The following is a 15,050-nucleotide window of genomic DNA, read 5'->3' as shown; positions in this document are numbered from 1 at the left end:
GCAAAAATAAAATGCTGGGACGAATGAACCAATCATGCACTGATAACAGAAGTCTGCAAACCACCCAGAAACAAGGGTGAGGGTGGGGCATTACTAGTTTTGTTTGAATAACTAAAAGAAAGGCTTGCTGTAGTGAGCACATGTTCTTTTGTTTTGTTCTTTTGCATGTTCTTTTGTTTTGCTTTTTGTTCTTTTTGTAACCTTGTAATGTAGCAATCACGTACTGCAATAAAGTTTCTAAAAGTTATGGGATCCAACAACTTGGCGTAGTCGGCAGGATCGCTGGAGGATTAAAGACCGAAGCCCTGGACATCGGACCTATATCGGCCCCCGGAGGTAAGGACTCCTCTTTACTTTAAAAAGTCATTGGCCATTGTCTAGTTTCGGTACTCCACCACGCGATCCTGAACTCTTCCGAGGCTCAAGACCCCCTTTATAGATGTCGAAATCGGCGGTGCTCGATGGTAATACACCAGCCCGGCTGAAAAGCTCCACGGCACCTGTATAAGAAGCCCCACGGCTCGAGACCGCCTCCCCCACACAAAATTGGTACAATGACTGACGAAGAAAACCGACAGTTGTCAACCACCATACAAGACGGGCGGGCCCCGCCAGACGTTTCCGAAGATGAAATTATTCGGCAGTTAAAAGGATATATAGAGCATCAGTTTAATTTGGCTAAAACCTGTACTGAAATTGAACAGAAATACGGTGCCTCCAAGGAACAGTGGTCCCTGGAAGATATAAAGAGAGTTTGGAGAAAAACGACCCGTTTAAAGGATAAAGAACGGACCCAATGGTCCTTAGTCGTAATGGGCCATATCTGACAGCATAATGCAATTATCCAACAAGCTCAACGCGATCGCGACCTGACTAATGTGAAGGACCAACTGAAGGCGGTTTACGAACAATTAAGAAAGGAAAAGCTTAAATTAGAAAAATTAGAGACTGAAAAACAATCTGAAAAGGAAAGGCTGGAGACTGAAATTAAAGAACTTAAAAAACAATTACAAGACGGACAGGCGATCCAACCGAAGGGACCGGGACTGCCCTGCGGGCCCCGCCGACCAGAACCGTCTCGCCTGTACCCGAACCTGGAGTTGTTACTAAAAGAACTACGAAAAACGCAACGGTGTGAAACCGGTATAGAGGAAGCTGAGTTCTCCAGTGATCAAAGTGATACTGATGATGAGTTTCCTTTTGCGCGGCTCGCCTCCCTTAAACAGAAACGCGTTAAGGTCAGGCAGGAAAAGAAGACTACAGACGGTAATGAGGTGATCACGTCTGAGCGCAACACTTATTGGAAGCATGTCCTGGCGGATCCTGAGAAAATTGATAAATGGCCCAAAGAATTGCCTGATCCGAAAAAGTGGGGTCAGAAGACGTGGGAACAGTTGGAACGTCTGAAGGGAATTTACCACCTCCACCCATGGGACGGGGTGCATATTTTGACTGTGATGGTGCCCGGACGAGTGGGGCGAAGACTGAACAGAGAGGTCCAAACTGCTTTGGGCAAGGACGAGCAACAACTAGATGCCGGATGGGCTGCGATTAGTCAGGGGCTAAGAGCGTTCTGTCCCGCAAAGATGGATTGGAATAAAATTACAGCCTGTCAGCAAAAAAGTACGGAAGAGGTGCGGGAGTATCAAGAGAGGTTTAGATCTGCTTGGCTGGAACACTCGGGGATAACGGACATTGCTCCAGAGGATCTGGACGATACCCCTTTTGTGCCCTTGAAGTCTGCCTTTGTTGCGGGGCTAAAACCAGAATTATCCAAGATGCTAAAGGTAACCTTACCAGATTGGGAAGGCACAGGAGTAAGCTACGCGCAGTTGATTGATCGATGCAGTCAGCTGGACAGGGACATGGGAGCAAAGCTCTGAGCTCTGCAGACGGGTTGGACGCCCAAAGGCCCTGATCAGGCGCAAGATAGGCGACCCGGGGCATGCCACTACTTTGGGAAGGAAGGCCATTGGGCTAAGATGTGTAGAGCGAAGGGACGGGGAAGAGGACGGCAAGGATACAATCCGGCACCAAGACCAGGTCCATCCCCTGAGGACGATGACCTAGAAAAATTCAAACAGTTGTCATCGCAGCAACAGAAGGAGATACTGGCGTTACTTGGTGTGGCAAAAAACTAGCAGAGCCCTCCCTCGCCCTTTCGGTGCCCCTCCTGGCACTAATAGAACAATGAAGAGATGGATTGTATATAACCGCGAGGGTGGGCGATCAAGATATAGACTGCCTGCTGGATACTGGGACCGAATTAACGTGTCTACCTCAACGATACAGGAACTCTATACCGATGGACGGTAAAGTTAAGACTGCCCACGGGGCTGGTGGCCATGGGGTGGTGATCATGAAAACTCAGCCCATACGCATTGGTCTTGGTCCACACGAATTGATAACACCAGTCTGGATAGGTCCGGTGGACCAGGCCCTTCTGGGTATGGATGTCCTTACCCAGCTGAACTCCTCGTTGCATTTTGAAGGCGGCCAGGTAACATGGTCTATCAGAAGTCTGAAGAAGGAGGAGCTGAGGGAGCACCCAATATGGACTCGGGATAAGAACGATTGTGGGCTACTTCAAATGGAACCGGCAACGTTTACAGGATCCGCTCCGCCCTGTACTAAACAATACCCCATTAGTCCAACATCTATTGCAGGAATCTTACCCATAATTAGACAATTAGAGGAGCGAGGCGTGCTGGAAAAAACACACAGTACCTCCAACAGCTCTGTGTGGCCAGTACGGAAACCAAACGGGACCTGGCGGCTTATTGTTGACTATAGAAGGGCTAACCAGTGTATTGATCAAAAGGCTCCTCCGGTAGCTGACCGCTCCACGGTATTCAATGCCCTGAGGCCAGAACATGAATGATTCTCTGTTATCGACATGGCCATTGGATTTTGGTCAGTGCCACTGACACCCGAGGTCCAACCGTGGTTCGCCTTTACCGTTCAACAGCAACAACAGACAGTCAGCATGGCTTTGTGAGGGGCAGGTCATGCCTCACAAGCCTTATTGAATTCTTTGAAGATGTGACAAAACACATTGATGAAGGACGAGCAGTGGATGTGGTGTATATGGATTTTAACAAGGTGTTTGATAAGGTTCCCCATGATAGGCTCATTCAGAAAGTGAGGAGGCATGGGATACAGGGAAAGTTGGCTGTCTGGATACAAAATTGGCTGGCCCATAGAAGACAGAGGGTGGTAGTCGATGGAAAGTATTCAGCATGGAGCTCGGTGACCAGTGGTGTTCCACAGGGATCTGTTCTGGGACCTCTGCTCTTTATGATTTTTATAAATGACTTGGATGAGGAAGTGGAAGGCTGGGTGAGCAAGTTTGCAGATGACACGAAGGTTGCTGGAGTTGTGGATAGTGTGGAAGGCTGTTGTAGGTTGCAACGGGACATTGACAGGATGCAGAGCTGGGCTGAGAAGTGGCAGATGGAGTTCAACCTGGAAAAGTGTGAAGTGATTCATTTTGGAAGGTCGAATTTGAATGCAGAATACAGGCTTAAAGACAGGATTCTTGGTAGTGTGGAGGAACAGAGGGATCTTGGGGTCCATGTCCATAGATCGCTCAAAGTTGCCACCCAAGTTTTGTTTTTGTTTTTAGTTTTAGTTTTGTTTTAGAGATACAGCACTGAAACAGGCCCTTCGGCCCACCGAGTCTGTGCCGACCATCAACCACCCATCTATACTAATCCTACACGAATTCCATATTCCTACGACATCCCCACCTGTCCCTATATTTCCCTACTACCTACCTATACTAGGGGCAATTTATAATGGCCAATTTACCTAACAACCTGCAAGTCTTTGGCATGTGGGAGGAAACCGGAGCACCCGGAGGAAACCCACGCAGACACAGGGAGAACTTGCAAACTCCACACAGGCAGTACCCAGAATTGAACCCGGGTTGCTGGAGCTGTGAGGCTGCGGTGCTAACCACTGCACCACTGTGCCGCCCTCGGGGTGTTAAGTTGATAGGGTTGTTAAGAAGGGGTATGGTGTGTTGGCTTTCATTAACAGGGGGATTGAGTTTAAGAGCCGCGAGGTTATGCTGCAGCTCTATAAGGCCCTGGTTCGACCACACTTGGAATATTGTGTTCAGTTCTGGTCACCTCATTATAGGAAGGATGTGGAAGCTTTAGAGAGGGTGCAGAGGAGATTTACCAGGATGCTGCCTGGACTGGAGGGCATGCCTTACGAAGAAAGATTGAGGGAGCTAGGGCTTTTCTCATTGTAGCGAAGAAGGATGAGAGGTGACTTGATAGAGGGGTACAAGATGATGAGAGGCATAGATAGAGTGGATAGCCAGAGACTTTTTCCCAGGGCGGAAAGGGCTATCACCAGGGGGCATAATTTTAAGGTGATTGGAGGAAGGTTTCGGGGAGATGTCAGAGGTAGGTTCTTTACGCAGAGAGTGGTGGGTACGTGGAATGCGCTGCCAGCAGTGGTAGTAGAAGCAGATACATTAGGGACATTTAAGCAACTCTTGGATAGGTACATGGACGATAGTAGAATGAAGGGTAGGTAGTTAGTTTGATCTTAGAGTAGGTTAAAGGTTCGGCACAACATCGTGGGCCGAAGGGCCTGTACTGTGCTGTACTGTTCTATGTTCTATGTTCTAGTACACCTGGACCTGGCTGCCACAGGGTTTCCACAACAGCCCTACGGTATTTCATATGGCCCTACAAAACCATTTGAGGGAGTTACCTCCCATGCACTCCACGGTCATCCAGTACGTGGACGACATCCTATTAGCCTCTGAAATGGAAGAACAACACGAACAATGCGTACCCTGCTGGACCACCTTCATCGGAGAGGACACAAGGCCAGTATCGACAAAGCGCAAATAGCCCAAGAAGAGGTCGTGTACCCAGGACAAAAAATTTTTAAAGGAAAGAGGGAACTTACCCAGAACAGGACCACAGCCATCTGGGCTGCCAAACAGCCCACCACTATCCAGGAGATTAGATCCTTTTTGGGTTTGTGTAACTTCAACAGAAATTGGATGGACTCCAACACACAACTGGCTCAACCATTAAATGATCTCTTGAAAGGGAAGCGGGCCTCGAAGGAAGCGGTCACCCTTACGAGAGATCAACAAGAGGCCTTCGAGAATTTAAAGAGGGCCTTGTGCTCGGCACGGGCCCTGGGAATCCCCGACAACGGGAAACCGTCTACCCTGTTTGTACATGAAAAAGAGGGATACATGCCATATTGACACAGGAGCATGGGGACCAACAGAGACCTATTGGATACTATTCAAGAAAACAGGACACTGTGGCCCTAGGATGGGGCAGTTGCCTAAGGGCCATGGAAGCCACATGCCAAGCTGTGATGGATACTGCAGGTCTGGTATTGGATCAAAAGCTAACAGTCAAGTAAGTGTCCGCAAACCGTCCACCCATTGCTATCCATGAATAGAGTATCCCAAGTGACAGCAGCCTGATGGACCCAATGGACAACGGTCCTAGAGGCCCCCAACCTCCATATAGTCCGAGCCAGCCCGGTAAACCCAGCAACTATGCTCCCACTGCCTGGGGAGCAAGAGGGGGAAGAACATGACTGCGTGGAAGCTATGAGAGAGACAGAGGAAGTAACCTTAGCGGCGGAGGAGGCATTGCACAATCCAGATTTAATCCTTTTTACAGATGGCTCCTCCTTTGTTGACAACGGTACCCGGAAAGCAGGATGGGCGGTGACAACCCTACACAAAGTTGTGGTGACGGGATGTCTGCTCTCGGGGACGTCAGCCCAACAGGCCGAATTACAGGCCCTGTCGGAGGCATGTCGGATAGCAGAGGGAAAGACGGCTAATATTTATACGGACTCACGATACACCTTTGGAGTTGCTCATGGCTTTGGTCAGCTGTGGCGTAAAAGAGGATTTCTCACCACCGCTGGTACACCTATCCGAAATGGGAAAGAAGTCCAAAACTTGCTAGAGGCCATGCAATTACCACAAGAGGTGTCCATTCTGAAATGTAAAGCTCATATGAAGGATAATACCATAGAGGCGCAGGGGAATGCCCTAGCCGACTAGGCAGCCAAGGGAGCCGCCTTGCAGGGTGACTCCCCGGACGCACGGATGCAAATATGTAAACTGAATGTGCCCAGTTTGGCACAAGACCTACAAGTGATGCAGAGCGAGTGCCCCAAAGACGAGAAATGGACCTGGATAGAAGCAGGGATCAAGCTATGTGAAGACGGCATCTGGAGGCAAAGGGACACTGAGAGACCTGTTGCGCTACAGGCGCTGATACCCTTATTAGCCCAACAGATTCACTCCTGGGGGCACATGGCCCCACAACAGATGACGTCTCGGTTCCAGAAAAGCTGGTGGGGTCGGGGGTTCAAAAAACACACCCAGTTGGTGACTGACCGCTGTGTGGTCTGTCAGAAAAACAATCCAGGGCCCATCACGATAATGCCTCAACTAAGAGTCCCTGCTCCAGCTGGCCCATTCCAGTGCTTGCAAGTCGACTATATCACTCTCCCACCTTGCCAGGGATACACCAGCATTCTCGTCATTGTCGACAGATTTTCCAGATAGGTAGAGGCCGTCCCAGCCAGAAGAGCCATGGCCAATCACACCGCTAAGGTCTTGTGTAAGGACTACATCCCCAGATGGGGAGTACCGGTCAGCATTGATTCTGACCAAGGGACTCATTGTACAGGTGCGGTCTGTCAGGAAGTCTGTCGACTACTGAACATTACGTGGGATTTACACTGTCCTCACCACCCACAGTCCTCGGGCCAAGTGGAGCGAATGAATCAACCCTAAAACAACGACTATCTAAGTATCACCAGGTAGGAATACCATGGCCCCAGGCGTTGCCGATAGTTCTGTGCAGTATTAGGGTGACTCCGAACAGAACTACAGGCCTGAGTCCGTTTGAAATAATAACAGGGAGATCCATGATTCTGCCGGGAACAATTGATTTGCGAAAAGCTGATTGTCACCTGATGAGTGACGCTGTACTAGAATATTGTCAGAACCTAACAAATGCTATCAGTTCTGCTTCCTCGGCAGCTTGGAGTGACCCACCAGAAAGAGGGCACGACATCGTCCCGGGAGTATGGGTCTACGTGAAAAAAATACGTAAAGAACCATTGGGCGCCAAGTGGGAGGAACCTTTCCAGGTGCTACTGACCACCCAGGCAGCAGTTCAGCTGGAAGGGAAGAAAGCGTGGATACACGCCTCTCACATCAAACGAGCGACCCATGACTAAACATCGACCTGCTATCAGGACAATTACCATTTGCCAATATGTTCAGAATTTTTATTATCCTCTTTGCATGCTTGTTAAGTATCTGCTTACTCTTGGCTAACCAAACCTTTCCACTTTGGGGAACTAATCGAGTGTCCAGGGAAATGCATATTAACACTTTCCTTTACATGTTTTATACCTATGCCAAGGCAGCTAACATCTCTAGCTGTTGGGTATGTGCACACATGCCCATCCATTCCAGAGGAGGCATTCCGTTACGGCCCATACCTCTTAATACATCCCAGATGGGATGGTGGCTGACAACCCATACGTTGGGACAGGAGGTTTGCGACCCCCTTTTGTATAGGTTCGGGATTCGCCAAAACCTGATATCATCCGGGTATAACGATAGCATGTGGGGCTCGTATACACCTTCCTTTAATGGCTCGAGTACAGCTCCTTATCTTGCATTGACCAATACCTCAGGAGTGGGACATCCAATGGGAATCGTGTGCATGTCCCATAATTTGGCCGATGGCTACCCCATCGGTAATAGCATTTGCAACTATACAGTGTTCACAGGCCCCCCAAGCGACAACGTCTCCATTTCCCTTTTTAATCACACAGGTCAAAGCCATTGGAATCTTACGTTTCTGCCCAAGGCACTAAATGCGTCCAAATTCACCTCTTATAATGGCACTTACTTTATTTGCGGCCACAAGGCCTATCCCTGGTTACCGAAACTTTGGACGGGATCATGTTATTTGGGTTATGTTACACCTTATATCCGTCATTTGACCTCCCTGCCTGTGCCACCTCACTGGCAAAGGATGAGGCGAGCTATCACGGAAATGGAGAGCTTCTTTGCAATCTTGTTTCCCTGGTATGGGACAGCTAAACTGGCCAGGGAGACTATTAACATGGCCTCTGTCCTAGAGAAGGTGGCCAACAACACCTCCGAAGCCCTGGTTAAGATAAATGCCGAAATGGTAGCCACTCGAACGGTGGCCCTTCAGAACTGAATGGCCCTAGATTTTATCCTTGCAGAAAAGTGGGGTACATGTGCCTTGATAGGGCCCGAATGCTGCACCTACATTCCAGATAGCTCCAAAGAGATCTCTAATCTGGCGGAGCACATCCAAAAGGAGATAGAGAAACTCAAACAACCCCCAACTCCCACCTTATGGGGTTGGGCGAACGGGTGGTTAGGCTCAATAGGGACCTCAATGGTACAGGGTTTGATCTTTTTTGTTATAATCATAATTTTGTATTTTACATTTTTGCTTATTAAGTGCTGTTGTAAACAAGTAACTGAAGCCCTTACCAAGCTTATGCCCTTACAGAGCTCCCACTGTCCCCTCTTGTGGCACAAGTGGGCAACGTATTAAGCTCAACCCCTCTGGGTGTTGAAGGCTGTTTCTAGACAAGTAGAGACCATTAAAGGCACCCAGGTGGGATTGATGGAATGATTCTTAAAGAAGTTTGAAGAATCAAAGGGGGGACTGTGGGGACAGATCAAAAATAAGCTAATCAACTAACAAAATAACTGTGGAGCTGTGGAGCCAATTTATAAAAAATAACAAGCAGAAGCTAACAGGACAGCTGCAGATAGCTTAATAGTAGCCTATTGTTTAATAATCAGCCTAACAGTTCAAGGAGGGGGGATGTGAAACTACTGAAATAAAATGCAAATTAAAATGCTGGGATGAATAAACCAATCATGCACTGATAACAGAAGTCTGCAAACCACTCAGAAACAGGGGGGGGGGGGGGGGGGGGAGGGCGTTACTAGTTTTGTTTGAATAACTATAAGAAAGGCTTGCTGTAGTGAGCACATGTTCTTTTGTTTAGTTCTTTTGCATGTTCTTTTGTTTTGCTTTTTGCTCTTTTTGTATCCTTGTTATGTAACAATCACGTACTGCAATAAAGTTTCTAAAAGTTATGGTCGGACTTCGTCTCTCTTTGTAACTGATGGGATCCAACACCCCTATAGTTCAAAAATCTGCCCATTTCAGCCTTGAATATAGTCAATGACTCAGCCTCCACAGCTCTCTGGGGTAGAGAATTCCAAAGTTTCACAATCCTCTGAGAGAAGAAATTGCTCCTCATCTGTCTTAAATGAACAACCTCTTATTCTGAAAATATGCCCCTAGTTCTAGATTCCCCCAAGAGGCTAAACATCTTCTCAGCATCTATCCTGTCAAGTCCCCTCAGAATCTTATATGTTTCAATAAGATCACCTCTCATTCTTAACTGCAATGAGTATAGGCCCAAAGTGCCCAACCTTTCCTCATAAGACAACCCCTTCATCCCGGGAATCAACCTAGTGAACCTTCTCTGAACTGCCTCCAATGCAAGTATATCCCTCCTTAAATAAGGAGACCAAAACGGTACTCTAGGTGTGGTCTCATCAATGCTCTGTTCAGTTGTCTCAATACTTCTCTACTTTTATTTGCAATGAAGAGCAATGTTCCATTTGCCTTCCTAATTACTTGCTGTGCCTGCATGCTAATGTCTGATGTTTCATGTATGAGGAGAATCCAGATCCCTCTGTACTGCAGCATTCAAACAAAATACTTCAAAAAGGGTTTATAAGCTTCTCCAGCATTATTATTATTACCAAATCGTCCTGCAATAAATTTGTTTACTTCATAAGCATGCAAGTATGAAATTTGACTGGATTGTGCATTTGCAACATTCTGTACAAATATCAGTAGAAAGCATTTTTCTCCAGGAGGTGTATAAATATAAAGACTGCGGGAACTGCAGTCAGTAGTGGTTGAGAAAACTATATCTCCCAATTTGGAACTACCACTGTCAAGTTGTGAATATGGGACAGGTTTGGAATTAACTGGTAAAATTAATATCGGAAACCTACATTAAAAACAGAAAATGCTGAAAATACTCATTGTCAGGTAGGATACACAGCAATGCACGTGTGGTCTCACTAAAACCCTATATAATCGCAGTAAGATTTCTTTACTCTTATACACCAATCACTTTTTAATAAAGGCTGACATACCATTTGCTTTCCTAATTACTTGCATTATCATAAAGAATTTAATGAAAGCATATGTGTGTAGGAACTTTGTTTTTCATTTACGCTGGAATTTAATGTATTTCAATCTGAATTTTAACACAGAATGGGTGGATAATGCCAAATATTGAATTACAAAATACATTGATACCTGGTGATGTCTTTTAAAATTGATCTACTGTATCCATCAGAATTGGAAAAATTATCACAACAAAGTGATTGTAAGATGGCTGGCATGATGGGTTGAAATGATAGAACAAAGGTTTCTGGGGAGGATATCTCGCAGATTGCATTTCAAAGGAGCTTAGGAGAGTAGTACCCAGGCACAATTCTTGATCATATTTAATTTAAAATTAAGTTCTGTACTCACAAAATATATAGGTATCTAAGAGAAAGTCCAGATATGTTATAATTAAAATTCACTGAATAAATAAATAACACAACAGGAATATTTCAAAATTATGATAGTAATTTATAATTTTGGTAAGTGTTTTGCTATGATGTTTTGAATTAGCCATTTTCAAAGAGTCTAGCAGAGTCTGTCAAAGGAAGATTGCGGTAGATGCTATGGCAACAGCCAGGATAATTATCTGAATCACCTGTTCTCACATAATGGACATCACATACCATCTGGACATTCGGGAATTAAATCCTTTCCTACAAAGGAAAATAACTTAATTCAGTGATACTGTGCGAAGAAGCACATCAGTGCTAGGGTGTTTGAAAGTCTTACAGTCAAAACTCTCAATTTGCAAAATTGAAAATAAGGAACATTTCATTTTCCTACAAGGAGTATTGTGAATATTCCATTTTTATTTGTGCCCCTCTAATATATATGGAGGTCTAATGAGATTAATGCATTTCCATGATTCCAAATATAAAATGTAGAAATGAAAAATTATGTTAACATATCACGTTTAAAAGACAAACTAAAAACTTACAAACACCCGCAGGTTATTTTTATAGCAATTTTACTGAAACATAGAAATATACAAAATAGGAGCAGGAGTAGGCCATTTGGCCCTTCGAGCCTGCTCCGCCATTCATTATGATCATGGCTGATCATCCAACTCAGTAACCTGTTCCCGCTTTCGTCCCATACGCTTTGATCCCTTTAGACCCAAGAGCTATATCTAACTCCTTCTTGAAAACATACAATGTTTTAGCCTCAACTGCTTTCTGTGGTAGCGAATTCCACAGGCTCATCACTCTCTGGGTGAAGAAATTTTTCCTCACCTCAGTTCTGAAAGGTTTACCCCATATCCTTAGACTATGACCCCTGGTTCTGGACTCCCCCACCATCCGGAACATCCTTCCTGCATCTACCCTGTCAAATCCTGTTAGAATTTTATAGGTTTCTATGAGAAGGCAATATTGGAGCACCAAAATTCCAACTCAGGCTGCAGTTCTATAGTTTTCTTTCCTGAACAGGCCAGCAACAGTGGCACAGCAGCATCCTAACCTCATGCAATCAGTATCTTCTCCAGACTGATAGATTGCATAATAGCCTCCTGGATTTCTTTTTGATTAGGGCTTTGGAGTGGAAATGTCATGTCCTCCCTTTATCTGGTTTTCTTGCAAGTAATCCAATAGTCTTGGATGCCAAGCCATTTGCAACCAAATTGGCAAAAAATGTGACCTCTCCAATATCAGAATGGCTCAGTAAAATGGAATTGTTGCCTTCCAATTTTTAAAGAGAGAGTTGAAGTTCATCATTTCCAGTCTATTCTGGAGATTTATCATCTATGCTGTACTGTTATGCAGGCCCCCACCTGCCAAGAATGAGGCATATTAATTTCACCACATGCACATTAAATTTCAAATTGTTGCTGGGAAGAAGAGAAAGCCTGATACAAGAGCTTGCCAAGCCCCTGGCTAGAAGGACATTTTTGCATATTAACAGACACTACTTGGAACAAAGGACCATTCCCTGACCCACCCAATACACAAAGCCAGAAGTGGTTATACCAGTCACATGACTACCCTGCTGGCCAACTTGGGGAGTTTTAAATTGTAGAGACAATGTTTGAACTGGCAAAAAGCTCTTTTCTCCTGGACTGAAAAAGACCTCCTCTCCTCCTGTCTGCTCCCATCTTTTTCTCAAGGAACTGAAACCCACTGAAGACACATGAACCCTAAGAGAGAAAAGTCTACTACAGTGAACAAGGTTTAAGAAGAATACTGGGCCCCAATGAAAAGCAAGATCTACCTACAAAAGAACTCTACAGTGAGCTCAAAGAACCATAACAAACTCTTCAGATATTGCCTCAAACCTTTCTAATTTATTTTTCTTATGGTCTTTTCTGTCTCTATTTGCAAATGAATATCACATATGCATGCTAGCGTGGGGCATGGCGTGTATCCGTAGGCGTCAACCGAATTAGAGTTTTAAGTTTAAGTTTAATAAAATTTCACCTTTCTTTGTTAAACCTAAGAAAGCCTGTTTGTGCTCGTTTCTTTGCCATATAATTGGAAAGCGATGAACAAGGATTCACCAAGGGGGAGCTAAAAACAGAGTGTTCAAAAATTAAAAAAAACCCTGTTACAGTAAGACCAGATGAAGGCTGAAAGGGAACCCCAGACCTCTTTCTCACCTGGTCGTAACATGTACTCATTCCCTTCTGCGCCACTTTCCCAAAATAAACATAACTTCATATATTGTATATACAACTTATCTAGCATCTTTAACATAGTAAAATGACCAAAGGTGCTTCTCGCTTCTCAGTAGTATTACCAAACAAAATACCTAAAAAGGGCTTATAAGCTTCCCCAACATTATTATTATTACCAAATCTTCCTCCAATATATTTGCTTATTTCATAAGATGCTAGTATGAAAGTTGACTGGATTGTGCATTTGAAACATTCTGTACAAATATTGGGTTATCAGTAGAAAGCATTTTCCTCCAGAAGGTGTATAAATATAAGGACTGTGGGAACTGCAGTCAGTAGTGGTTGAAAAAACTATATCTTCCAACTTTTATAAATCTTAAAAGAAGTTCTTCAGGGCCAACTCAAACAGTTTGAAGAATTAGAGTGGGATTTCAAAATTTGGGACTGCTGCTGTGAAGTTGGGACAACAGGTCAGGATTGGTATTAACATGTAAAATGAATATCAGAAACCTGCTGGAAATACTCATCAAGTCAGGTAGCAAATGTGGAGAGAAAAACAAGGTTAATGTTTCGGATCAATAATAAGAACTGGAAAAAGCTGTGATATAAAAGGTTTTAAGCAAGTACAGTGGCAGGGAAAGATGGGTGGAAAGGAAAGAGCAAAAGGAAAGGTTCATGATAGGGTAGAAGGCAGGAGGTATTAAATGACAAAAGGAATGATGGTGCATAGGCAAAAGGGAATGGTAATGGGACAAGTAAAGAAACAAACAGTGGGTCTTGAGGAGGTGTAAATGGCAATTGTGGAATCATTATCAACAGCTTCTGTCTGAAAACAATGGGAGCGGTAGTTAGAATCTGAAATTGGTGAACTCAGTGTTGAGCCTGGAAGGTTGTAAAGTGCAAAACCGAAAGATGAGGTGCTATTCTTCGAGCCTCCGTTGAGCTTCATTACAGCAGTGTAGGAGGCCAAGGACAGCGAGGTCAGAGTGGGAGTGGGGTGGGGAATTAAAATGTCAATCGACCGGAAGCTCAAGGTTATGCTTGCAGACTGAACTGAGGCATTTCGTAAAGCAATTACCCAATCTACTTTTGGTCTCCCAGTGTAGAGGAGATCGCATTGTGAGCTGTGAATACAGTATAGTAAATTGAAAGAAGTACAAATAAATAACTGTTTCACCTGGAAGGAGTGTCTGGGGCCCTGGACCATGAGAAGGGAGGAGCTAAAAGGACAGGTGTTGCACTTGACGGGAAGCTGCCATCGGAAGAGGAGGGGGGATTTAGGGGTGATTCAAGAGTGGATCAGGGTGTTGCTGAGGGGCCGGTCTTTTCCGAATGCTGAAAGGGGAGCTGAGAACAAGGGGAACCTAATGATGGTTCTGGGAGGGAGGGGAAGGGGTTAGAGCAGAACTGCGGGAAATGCGGAGGATATGGTCGAAGGCCCTGTCAATCACACTGGAGGGGAACCCTCAGTTGGAGAAAAAGGAAGACATATCGAAAACGCTGGTATGGAAGGTGGCATCATCAGAACAGATGCAATGGGAAAGGAGACACTGGGAGACTGGAATTGTGTCCTTACAGGAAGTGGGGTGGGAGGAAGTGTAGTCAAGGTAGCTGTGTAGCTAGTCAAGGAGGGGCTGATAGTAGATATTGGTCAGCAGCCTATTCCCCGAAATAGAGGTAGAGAAGTTGAGGAAGAGGAGGGAAAAGTCAGAGATGTGCCATGTGAAGGCAAGGGAAGGGTGGAAAATGGAAATTGAAGGAGTGGACCTGAGTAGGACTGAAACAAAGAATGCTCCTCACATCCTACGAAAAGGCAGGCTAATCTAGGAACCATACACATTCCTACAACAACACCTTTTATTTGGAGGAACTGAGTGGAGTCAAAGGAGAAGTCATTCAATGTAAGAACAAGTTCAGCCAGGTGGAGAAAGGTGGTGGGATGGGGTCTGGTTGGACCTCTATTCAAGGAAGAAGTAGAGGGTTCTCAGGCTATCCTGGTAGGGAATGGCAGTGTAAAGGATTAGACATCCATTGTGAAAAGCAGAAGGTTAGGGCCGACTGGAAGCTGTCAAAGTGGCAGAGGGCATCCAAATGTAGGTCAAAAGAGACTGTGAGTCAAGATAGAAAGAAATCAGTTCCAAGGGGCAAGAGCAGGCTGAAACAATGAGTCT

At 45.2% G+C, this 15,050-nt stretch overlaps 1 protein-coding gene across 1 annotated transcript; it reads left to right on the top strand.

Moving 5' to 3' along the window:
- The first annotated feature begins 5,596 nt into the window (after window positions 1-5,596).
- Window positions 5,597-6,061, top strand: LOC137379348 (ribonuclease H-like). The gene has a single exon (XM_068050055.1). The coding sequence runs from the start codon at window positions 5,597-5,599 to the stop codon at window positions 6,059-6,061; it is 465 nt and encodes a 154-aa protein (XP_067906156.1).
- The last annotated feature ends 8,989 nt before the right edge of the window (window positions 6,062-15,050 follow it).

This window comes from Heterodontus francisci, chromosome 18, assembly GCF_036365525.1.
Source record: "Heterodontus francisci isolate sHetFra1 chromosome 18, sHetFra1.hap1, whole genome shotgun sequence".
Lineage (NCBI taxonomy): Eukaryota > Metazoa > Chordata > Chondrichthyes > Heterodontiformes > Heterodontidae > Heterodontus > Heterodontus francisci.
Note: the sequence above shows the minus strand (reverse complement) of the source record. Positions and strands in the feature narration are given on the sequence as shown.